At 36.7% G+C, this 12,250-nt stretch overlaps 1 protein-coding gene across 4 annotated transcripts in view; it reads right to left on the reverse strand.

The window, feature by feature from the left end:
• LOC113115971 (retinol dehydrogenase 13) overlaps positions 1–12,250 on the reverse strand; it is a 27,125-nt gene continuing 14,875 nt past the window's right edge. For 2 of the 4 annotated variants that reach the window (XM_026283741.1, XM_026283742.1), the window contains exons 3-8: positions 2,531–2,665; positions 2,262–2,453; positions 2,013–2,174; positions 1,314–1,433; positions 949–1,153; positions 1–875 (exon numbers count right to left, since the gene is read on the reverse strand). In XM_026283741.1, coding sequence (XP_026139526.1) covers positions 770–875; positions 949–1,153; positions 1,314–1,433; positions 2,013–2,174; positions 2,262–2,453; positions 2,531–2,660 — 915 coding nt within the window. In that variant the 5' untranslated portion in view covers positions 2,661–2,665 and the 3' untranslated portion in view covers positions 1–769. Of the gene's footprint in view, positions 876–948; positions 1,154–1,313; positions 1,434–2,012; positions 2,175–2,261; positions 2,454–2,530; positions 2,666–3,265; positions 3,411–5,369; positions 5,454–12,250 lie in introns of those variants that run through there. The other 2 variants (XM_026283743.1, XM_026283740.1) reach the window with 2 other exon arrangements.

A 12,250-nucleotide genomic window follows, 5' to 3' on the forward strand; every position in this document is an offset into this window, starting at 1 on the left:
TAAAGAAAAACAGGAGCTGGACTGTTTTATATTGATTGTATAGTAATTGTTACATAACTGCAAATGTACAACCACATCACAAGGCGATCATGTGATTCAGTCTCTGCTTCTTTCCATCACATCATTTATTTCTTTTCAATAGACTTGCAATGCTCCATTGTGAAGGGATTACAGTTTCATAATTTAGGGAGGGGATCTTCAACGCCATCTAGTGGCTACAGTATATATAAATGATAATAAATACAATCTATTTAAATAGGTATGCACATTCTGAACACGATACAGCTATAGTTTCTTTGTTCTAATAAGATATAGACACAGTGTAAAGAGTGCTAGAATGGGCAATATCCCATCATCAAGTATTAATCCTGAGAGCAAAGCTTCTGATAAAACTTAATTCAGTGCTGGATGGTTAAAAAAAAAAAAATGTTTTGCTTTTTGCTCTTTCCCTAAATCAGTGTTTAATATATCTGACATATGTACAGATGATAAGAATGTGAATTTGTTTTTTGTTTTTAGAAAACACAACAAGGCATCTAAATTCTCTGAGACTTTTTCTTGATTATCCTTTTCCAAAAAAAAAAAGAAAAGAAAAGAAAAAAGGCTGATAAATGATAATCTTTTGATGCAAATCATGTAATTTGCCTTGACACTATTTCTGTCACGACTTCACTCACATCTGTGGCCACCTCTGGTCAGAGTTTAGGGTGACAGGTATCACCACTAGGTGGAGCGCTTACAGTCAGGAAGAGTGTAGTACTATGACGTATCAATGGCGGCTGTTTAGTCCAACCATCCGAGCGCTTTCCTCCCACAACCTTCTTGATACTTCATCATCTTTTCCTTCTGGTGCAGGGTCTTTTTCAGCACAATCACTGCACAAACACATATGCACAAGACATTCTGAGGTTACAAATGACTGACAAAGTTACAAATTATTGCATTTACCTGAAGTAGCAGCCAGACTTGCTCTCTAAGCCCTCAGTGACAGCGCAGTAGATGGAGGTCTGAGCACCCTGCCAAGGAGTCTTCATCAGCAGAATACAAGGCACAGACAGTACAATCTTCAGCACTGGGTACTGTACCAGAATATGCCTAATCAGCTCTGTTCGAATCACTCCTGGATGAAGGCAGTACGAGGAGACCCCTGTACCTATGAGTATTCATGTAATTACAGTATGTGACAAAACTAATCAAGTCAGAACACTAAAACATAGAATACTATTTACTTTTTGCTCAAACTAAACAACTTTGTTAGTTTAATAATTAGATTGCAAATTGTTTCCTATACCAAAAACTGCAGTATATCTTACCTTTTATTCTCCGTGCAAGCTCTCTAGAGAAAAGCACATTGGCCAGCTTACTCTGTTTATAGCTGAGCAAAGGACTGTAAGGCCTTTTGTCAAAGAACAGGTCATCAAATTCAATATTTCCTGTTGGAAAACAGTGACAAATATGGATATATCAAATATGGTATATGGAAACTCAAAGTTTTCCATCCTTGTAACATATTTACTTTAACAACTAAATTACTGTTCAAAAGTTTAGGATCAGTAAGATTTTATTTAGTAAAGGAATACATACTTTTATTTATTATATATATATATATATATATATATATATATATATATATATATATATATATATATATATATATATATATATATATTAATTAAATAAATGTATGCATTTAGCAGACGTTTTTATCTACAGCGACTTACAGTGCATTCAGGCTAAAGTTTTTACCTAACATGTGTTCCCTGGGAATCAAACACACAACCTTGCACTGCTAACGCAGTGCTATACCACTTGAGCCACAGGACCACATCATAATATTACTGTTTTTACTGCATTTTTATCAAATAGTAAATTGTGGTGTATTTTCCACATATATATAAGCAAAGAAATAATGTAGTCTGGTCTAAAAAAGTCTTAATTTCAAATCTTAACATGCTTATATCTTAAAATCTTAACATTCTGAGTATTTCAGATTTTTAATCAAAAGAAATTACCACCAACATGTGCAATACTAGACAAATTAACTACGCGGCTGGGGGAGGATCTCTTTAGCATTCCCAACAGTAGATTGGTCAGAAGAAAGTGTCCCAAGTGATTGACAGCCAGCTGTTTCTCAAAGCCATCCTCTGTGACCCACTTTGGACACATCATAACACCTGTCAGAAAAAAATGGACTTTAAGATTTGTCTCTGGACCCCTTGCTTTTAAGAATAAAATCAGACTGTGTTGACAGTCTGACTCACCTGCATTGTTTATAAGTATATCCAGTCGTTCCTCTGTTGCTATGAACTCTTTGGCAAATTCTCGGACAGAATACAGAGATGCCAGATTTAAGTGTCTGATGACTACATTGCCATTTCCTGTGGAGCGTCGAATATACTCTGCAGCATTCTCGGCACGAGTCAGGTCTCGGCAGGCCATCACTACCCGAGCCCCTTAATGCACACATAGTCACATTTCCAAGTTAAAAGTAAGGGGATTAATAGATGTGGTCCTAAATAATATGGCATACCTCTACGAGCCATATCTTTTGCTGTTTCCATGCCAATCCCAGTGTTAGCACCGGTAATCACAACCGTCTTTCCATCGAGACGAGCACAGCTTTTGCAGACACCACCAGCTATCCATTTCCGCAGCAGCATGAAGCCTGTAAGGGAGATGGAACCATTAAAACAATGCTTAAAAGAATTTAAAACACATATTGGGCTGTAGAATCTTGAAAATCTGTAGCATTTATTATTATTATTATTATTATTATTATTATAAACACACATTACTGTTCAAATGTTTGGGCTTACCAAGGCTGCATAATAATAATAAATACTCTAATATATATATATATATATATATATATATATATATATATATATATATATATATATATATATGTGTGTGTGTGTGTGTGTGTGTGTGTGTGTGTGTGTGTGTGAGTGTGTGTGTGTGTGTGTGTGTATGTGTGTGTGTGTGTGTTGTTTATTCCTGTAATGTCAACGCTGAATTTTCAGCATCATAAACATACATTTCAGGATTCTATGATTATCAGAATGTTCGAAATAACTGCATTTTTAAATGGAAATCTTTTAGAATATTTATACGCTTTTTATTTAACACTTAATTGCTAGATGATAGTATTTATATATTTCATAAATCATTGCTTTAAACAACTTAATAGCCTTTAATAGCCTTTTATTTTAAACAAAGGTTCTAATAAAGGTTCTAAAGACGTCAAACAAAACACGTAACTTACTGATTGCGGCCAGCGCGATGATAGCGCCATAATTCACTCGATCAGATGATGTGACTTTATCCCTCATCCCTCGTCTACGAAATCAAGAATGTCACATTGTGTCGTCTCTGTGCAGAATGCTATATATAGGGCTTAAGCAACTTAAACAACAGCTTAGTACCTGCTGTACCCTTCGCCAAATGGCTGATTATGCGCGCCAGATAAACATTTAGAACAGCAGATTTCTCCATGTTTTAAAATTGACGTTTATCCGACGTTTCTCTCATGACTATTAGTGGTCAGATGGTAGATTTAGTAATATTCAAGTAAATTGTAAAACAGGCCTTGTATTGAAAATGGCAATAATACACTTTATTTTATTTATTTTTTCCGTGGGTGAGTTTGTTAACACGAATGCAACATCTATGCATGAAAAATGTAAAATGGCGTAAGTACGTTACGCACGAACGTACACGCCCTCACGCCTTCCACCGCAACAGAAATACATTTAATATTTATAATACTAATAATAATAGTAATAACTTTTTTTGCAAATAGTGTTTACTTTGTAAAGGGTTTTCAAAGTTTTTAGAGGCGACAAAAGTGCACAATACCTATTTTAACTATGGATTAGGTCAAATTTAAAACAATAAAAAAATTATTAGATTACTACAAAATTCGAAGAGTTTATTTTAAATAACACCATATTAAGAACCATTCATAAGTCCCACACAAGCCTTTACAACATTGTACAGGTTGGTGAAATAGATAACCTGTGTTTTGCCTGGCTCCTTCTAATGATTTCAAGACAATAAAAAGAATCGGTTCAGAAGAGTCATTTGTTCGGTACTCGTAGTACACTAATTAAGATCATAGACTGTATGAAAACAGGTTTAGATGTATGTTTTTGATGCATTAAAATAACATATTAGTTAGAGTCGTTGGTTCAGGATTCGGTCCTTACTGGTCGTGTCGAATATTTTGTGCTGCATATTCAATAACATCGTTGCAGTGAGTCTGAGCAGTAGAGCAGTAAACACTGATCTGTGATGTTCCGCCCACATTGGGAAGACCGCCCATTCGGAACAGAATGTCTTAAAATCATTCTGTTCCAGCACCTTTAAAAAAATAGAAGCTGTTCTGGAAAAGTACAGGTTTTTGTTTCCTATATTACTTATCAGTGCTTTGTGCATCTAAGGGGCTTGTATATGCTCATTTTTGGCCAATATTTTCATATAGGAGATGTTTTCAGTGTTCAATAATAGAACATCAATAATTCTGTTCAAAAAAGACTAATCTATGATGGTCTTGACAGATTATCTGTAAAACACCAGCAAAGTAATGAATAAAATAACAACAGTATCTGCTTTCCATTATTAAACCAGCAGTAAGTTAAACAGTGTAAAACGTTGTCGTTTCAAGGAAGGAAGCCATTTTCTTGTTCCAGTAACCACTCCTCCTTATTTCAGAGATTACAGCCAATCAGTGCTCAGAATCCAAAACCGGAAGTGGCGTTTTGGGTGCATCAACCAATCGCTGACGCAGAAAGAGCAGAACCTCTGCCCATTTAGCGCACTTATTCGTCTCGTCTGTGACGTACCGGCAGGCTTTGTGTTCTTTCAATATATCACATCGAGCATATTTCCATATGCGCTACAATCCGGTGAGTATTATTTATAAATTCGATCATTTTTGATGGATTTGCGTTTTAATTCACGCATCCGATGACCGTCGTATATTATGTGCGCAGAGTGTGCGGAGTGCGCACTCGGTTGGCGCCGCGCGAGGGGGGTTGCGGCATAATTTGTGACCGAGTATTTGTAATAAACGTCGAGCTGGCTCTCGTTCCGACTCACTTTTGAATTTTAACCCCATTTATTGTTATTGTACACAAACCTAAGTCTTATGCTTTCGTTTATGTCTGTCAAATCATCCAGTCTCACGCACTGAATCTAATGGTACAGGAACTACTTTTCTCTTAGCTCGTTTCGGTTGGATGAAACCACATTGCGCGTACTTACACATCTGAGGGCTTTTCTTATGTGTCACGGTGGCGCGCTGGATATCAGACCCATCTTTTTTCATATTTTACTAATGTATGAAAAACAAAATGTGGTTTACTCACTCTTTTTTGTGTCATTTGCAGGATGAGATGGTTATATAAACGCCAGTCTTGACGTTGAAACCGGTCGGAGCTGTATGCTGTCAGAGTCCGGTGAATATTGTGAGGGTCTTCATTTTAAACATGTCACTCACCTGTCCAAAATAAAACTTAAACCTAAAGTTTCCAGACTTCTTTTACTAAACGCCATTGGCAATAATAGTATTATTATATCTTTTTCATCTTAGTCTTAATGTAAAGGCACGTTTACTGTTTCATATGTTTACTGTTCAAATGTTTAGCTCAACAACAAACGTTTTATATTTCAGAAACATGGATGCGGATTTGTTTATGGAGTGTGAGGAGGAGGAGCTGGAACCATGGCAACAGCAAAATTCAATGGATGATTCTGGGGGAAATGCTGAAAGTAGTACTTCCACTGGTGTGTAATTTTATAGGTTTTCTGTAACCTCTATAGTTAAATGTATAAAAAAAAAAATCATTATGCTAAATAAAACCTGCCTTCTTCTCTGTTTAGTGTCTTCAACTCCCACTGCGAAGGTTGATATTCCAGCTGAGCCTAAAACCATGGTGATCCCAAAACTACCATCTTTAGTGAACACAGCAAACACGGTTCCACTGATCACAAATACATGTGAGCATTTGTTCCTTATAGCATTTTTGAGTGATTATCAGTTATTTTACCCATTTAAGGAATATTCTGTCATTATTTACTCATTCTCATGTTATTCCAAACCCATCTAACATTCTCTGTTTTGTTAAACACAAACAAATTAGGTATAATATCTTGGCTGCTGTTTTGCATTTCATGAAAGTGAATTAGTTCAATTTTAAAATGGCAAAAGCATAATAAAAATTCATTTGTGGTCCTTATATTTACACCGTGTATGCTTTATACACTTTGTGTAATGTAGAGACTGAAATTCTTACTATTTACACATAATCCATGTCAAATACTGGAAGCATAAAGTCATATAAACTACAAAAATGGTACATCATTGCCAATGGCACCATCTTGATGAAAATGTTTTTTTTTTTTTTTTAGTGACTCAACGTGTAGTTCCTGCTGCTGTCCCGGCAGAAATTCCTAAAGCAGTGCAAGGGCAGCAGGTCATCTTGGCGCCGGGAGGAGGAGGGCTCGGCACTGTGGCTCTGTCACAGTTTCTTTTGCCTGGCACAACTCAGATTGCCAATGCTGCCAACAGTCAGCCGATTTACTTTACCACACAGGTGCTACCATCCCACCTCATAGATCCCAGTTTATTTCTGATCATTTCAGCTTTTCTTTTATCAATCAACACGTTTCCAATTGTGCATGATTCAGGGTCTTCCTGTCCAGAATATCCAGCCTGGCCAGAGCCCAATGAGTTTGGTACTGAATGTCCAACAGGGCCAGACTGTTCGACCCATTACACTAGTCCAAGGTATGGTAATGTGCTCCTAAAACTTGAGTTTTTTGTTGTTGCTTATTGATTAACAATTTTTTTTTACATGTATTCTCAGCACCTGGCACACAAATTTTCAAACCAGCTGTTGGAGCAACCCAAATAATTACCCAGCCAGCTCAAATGAGGACTGGAGCTCCTGTTGCAAACAGAGCACAAACACCCAGCACTTTTAGCACCGTGCAGATACCTGCTACTCTAACCATTCGTACCACAACAGCAGTCGCCCCTCCTGCAGCCAATTCTCTACCCACCATGTCGTCTACAACAACTACCCAGCCCTCTGCAGCACGAACCACGACTAAAATCTGTAAGATGCTCCTGTTGAGTACAGTTTTCATTCATTATTTCAGAATTCTTTTTAGAAAGTGGTTTGTAGTTTTAATTTGAAGAAACAGTGATAATGATTTAAATCTCAATGATATTAAAATTGCACTTAAAATGCTTTGCATATTTAACGTTCACAAGATTAAATTATGTTAACAAGGTAGTTCCTGTTATAACTGTTACTATATCGTGTATTTATCACAGCTTAAAGTGATAAATACATGATACACAGCTTTTTTTATTTTTTATTTTTTTACACCGTTTCTGAGTCCATTCAGCTGATCTCCAGGTCTAGCTGTGGCACTTTAGCTGTAGCTTAGCATAGATCATTGAATCTGATTAGACCGTCAGCATGACCAAAGAGTTTTGATATTTTTTCAATTTAAAACTTGACACTTCTGAGACCGACGGAAAATAAAAAGTTGTGATTTTCTAGGCCTATACGGCTAGGAACTATACTCTCATATCCGGCATAATAATCAAAGAACTTGATTCCAGAGTCAAGTTTTAAATAGGAAAAATATCAGAACTCTTTGGTTATTTTTGAGGAAGATGCTAATGGTCCAATAAGATTCAATCATCAATGCTAAGCTACAGCTAAAGTGCTACCGCCAGACCCAGAGATCGGCTCAATGTATTCAAAAACGGTAAAACTTAATTGTTTAACTCTAGGAGAGTTTTTTCGGATTGTTTCTTTAATGACTCCATTGACCAATCAGCATCAAGAACTGCAATTATCAGTTCTAAAATTGTACTATTTCTCTTTACAGTGACAATAAAGCCAGGAAATGGACCATTGGACATGCAAAATATAATGAACCTTGTGAAATCCGTGAACCTTCCTGGTGGGGCTCAAGCGCAGACATTTGTTGTCATGAGCAATCAGAAGACCAACAATGGCCCTATTGTTTCATCTGCTGTACCTGTCATGACACAAAATGTTGTCCAAAGTAAGCTTTTTGTTCTGCATCTGTGATAGCTACTATGATAGTTCCATATTAGAGTAGAGCCATGCTGATAAAATCGAATTATTTTTTTTCCTCTTTTCTTTGTAGCAATCCCTATTACACATACAACAGCATCAACAACTAGTCATTTTTGTACTCGTTGTGGAGCTCAGTTCAAAATGATTGAGGCTCTACGGAGTCATATGTGTGTAAGTATACACTTTCTGAAGATATACACATGTATAATAAGGGGCAGCTGTGGCCTAATGGTTAGAGAATTGGACTTGTAACACGAAGGTTGCAGGTTCAAATCTCAGTGCCGGCAGGAGTTGTAGTTGAGGGGAGTGAATGAACAGCGTTCTTCCACCCTCAACGCCCATGGCTGAAGTGCCCTTGAGCAAGGCAATTGTTCCCCAGGCGCTGGAGCAAATAGATGCACAATGCTTCGGGTGTGTGTGTGTGTTCCGTACTTGCTGCTTTTTGCACTTGGATGGGTTAAATGCAGAGCACCAATTCCGAGTATTTCCGACTTTCATTTTTTTCATATATTTACATTTGGCAGATGCTTTTATCCAAAGCAACTTACAAATGAGGACAATAGAAGCAATCAAAACTAACAAAAGAGCAACAATATATAAGTGCAAATGAATTTGCGGTTAGTCTGAAGTCTCGGTTAGCCTAACGCAGTACAGGTAGCAAGGTTTTTTTTTTTTATGTACACAAAGCAAATGAAGTAGATAGAATAGAAAAAAAATAGAAGGCTACTTTTTTTAATATATATATATATATATATATATATATATATATATATATATATATATATATATATATATATATATATAAGATAAATACAGTGCCATCTTTTTTCATTTTGTTATGAAGCAGCCTTATGTAAAACTGCTTTAAATGACACCTTTTTCCATATCAATCTACACTCCATTCACCAAATGACGAAGCAAAAACAGAATTGTCACAAATTTGTACATTTATATAAAAAAAAAATATATATATATATATATATATATATATATATATATATATATATATATATATATATATATATATATATAGCGCAGAAGAACTTTAACAGCCTCAAGTCTTTTTGGGTATGATGCGACAATCTTTGCACATCAGCATTTGGCAATTATCTCATGCTCTGTCAGGTTGGATGGGGGCAGAGGCACATTTTCAGGTTTCTGCAAAAATATTTGCCTGGGCCACTCAAGGACATTCACAGAATTGTCTATAAGCCACTCTTGCTGTGTGTTTGTCCTTTTGGAAGGTAAACTTTCTACCCAGTCTGAGCTTCTGAATGCTCTGGATTAGGCTTCCATTAAGGCTATCTATATTTTGCTGCACTGAGCATTCTGTCTACTCTGAGTACCTAAGTCCCTGCCGCTGAAAAACAGCCCCTACTTTTGGGTTAGTACTCTGCAGGTGATGAGGAGAGCTGGTTTCCTTCAAAAATTATGCTTAGAATTATGGTTCATAAGACCAGAGAATCTCCTATCCACATATGATCATGGAGCTCAACTAGAGCGACCATCAGGTTCTTGGTCACCACACTAAACAAAGCCCTTCTCCATCAGTTGCTCAGTTTGGCCAGAAGGCAGCTCTAGGAAGAGTCCTGTTGTTTCAAACTTCTTTCATTAAAGGGATAGTTAACCCAAAAATGAAAATTTGATGTTTATCTGCTTACCCCCAGAGCATCCAAGATGTAGGTGACTTGTTTATTTACTAGAACAAAAACTGAGATTTTAAAAACAGACCATTGCAGTCTGTTAGTCATATAATGCAAGTGGATGGGAATCATGGCTAAAACATACAATAAAAAAAAAAAACATACACAAACAAAAGCAAATGATACCCTGTGGCTCGTAATGATACATTGATGTATCATTTCCACCTGGAGGGAACAGTTAATGAAAAAGTCTGTGAAAGGGATTTTGTGCCTCACATAAATCTGAAGTAATAAATTTAGGTAAAGGGGTGCTGAGCCAGTGGGGGTTTTGTAGGCAAACATTAATGCCTTGAATTTAATGTGAGCAGCTACTGGTAGCCAGTGCAAATTGATTAAAAAGAGGTGTGACATGCATTCTTTTCAGCTCATTAAAGATACATTTTTAAGTCCAGCCTGGATAGAACTAGAGCTTGACCCAGGAGTTGTGTTGCATGTTCAAAAAAGAGAGGGCCTGATCTTATATTATAAATATACATTATATGTGTATGTTATATATAAGTGTGTTTTAGTAATTTCAAAGTGGTCAATTAATCTCATTCCCCCCTTTAGTTCTGCTGCCCAGATCTGGCCCAGACTAACACGAGCAGTACTTCAACTGCTGTGAGCACTCCAGCCACACCACCTAAAAGCCTCTCTGCTATGCCCAGTATCAAGCTGGATAGCCCACCTACAAAGGCCGGAGATACCCAGAACAGACTTGTCATGCTGGTGGATGATTTTTACTATGGCACATTTGAAGGGAATCGAGTTTATGTACCAATGGACAACTCAAAAGAACCATTATCATTCAAATGCCTCACCTGTAACAAGAGACTAAAGAATAATATTAGGTATGTTGATGGACAGTCAAGTTGGGATGGGAATTATGGGTATATACCGTATTTTCTGGACTATAAGTCGCACAATAAGTTTTTTTTAATAAGTTTTATACGTTTTTTTTTTATATAATTTGGCCGGTCCTGTGACTTATAGCCAGGTGCGACTTATCAAATTAATTTGACATGAACCAAGAGAAAATCAATGCGCTCTATGCTGCTCAGTGCTTCTGTAGTCTACACTCTCGCGGCTGTAGACGGTAATGTTTTCTCTTGGTTCTAAATAAATGCGACTTATAGTCCAGTGCGACTTATATATGTTTTTTCCTCATTATGACATATTTTTGGACTGATGCGACTTATACTCGGGTGCGACTTATAGTCCAAAAAATACAGTATGTCTAATTGCAGTAGATATGATTAATTCTAGAATGGTGCAATTATTAATGTTTGTTCTCCTTGCAGACTTATGAATCATATGAAGTATCATGTTGAGTTGGAGCAGCAAAATGGGGAGATGGACACACACACATCCTGCCAGCACTGTTTCCGGCGCTTTCCAACACCATTTCGTCTTCAGTGTCACCTGGAGAGTGTCCACACTTCTATAGAGTCATCTAGTAAGAACTATTTTCAGTTTATTCATTCATCTTAGGGGTCTGTAAGGGTTTTTATGTATGTTCTGTGTATATGTGTGTGTGTATGTGTATATATATATATGTGTATATGTATATATGTGTATATGTGTGTGTGTGTGTGTGTGTAATAAATATATATATATATATATATATATATATAAAAACACACACACACAGTACAGACCAAAAGTTTGGACACACCTTCTCATTCAAAGAGTTTTCTTTATTTTCATGACTATGAAAACTGTAGATTCACACTGAAGGCATCAAAACTATGCATTAACACATGTGGAATTATATATGGAATTATATACATAACAAAAAAGTGAGAAACAACTGAAAATATGTCATATTCTAGGTTCTTCAAAGTAGCCACCTTTTGCTTTGATTACTGCTTTGCACACTCTTTGCATTCTCTTGATGAGCTTCAAGAGGTAGTCACCTGAAATGGTCTTCCAACAGTCTTGAAGGAGTTCCCCGAGAGATGTTTAGCACTTGTTGGCCCTTTTGCCTTCTGTCTGCGGTCCAGCTCACCCCTAAACCATCTCGATTGGGTTCAGGTCCGGTGACTGTGGAGGCCAGGTCATCTGGCGCAGCACCCCATCACTCTCCTTCTTGGTCAAATAGCCCTTGATGCCTTCAGTGTGACTCTACAGTTTTCATAGTCATGAAAATAAAGAAAACTCTTTGAATGAGAAGGTGTGTCCAAACTTTTGGTCTGTACTGTATATGTATGTATGTGTGTGTATATGTTTGATCCATATATTATTCCAGTTAAACATGTAAATGGGCAGTGACACATTCTAATTAGGGATGCACCGATCATGATTTTTCATGGCCGATTCCGATACCGATTTTTTACAAACTAACTGGCCGATTTTTTTATTTATTAATTTTTTATCTTTAAGCAACAAACAAGAAAGAAGGAAAGTGTGCATAAACAATATGTTTGTTTGGCCTATTAAATACCA

Source organism: Carassius auratus, chromosome 16 (assembly GCF_003368295.1).
Source record: "Carassius auratus strain Wakin chromosome 16, ASM336829v1, whole genome shotgun sequence".
Lineage (NCBI taxonomy): Eukaryota > Metazoa > Chordata > Actinopteri > Cypriniformes > Cyprinidae > Carassius > Carassius auratus.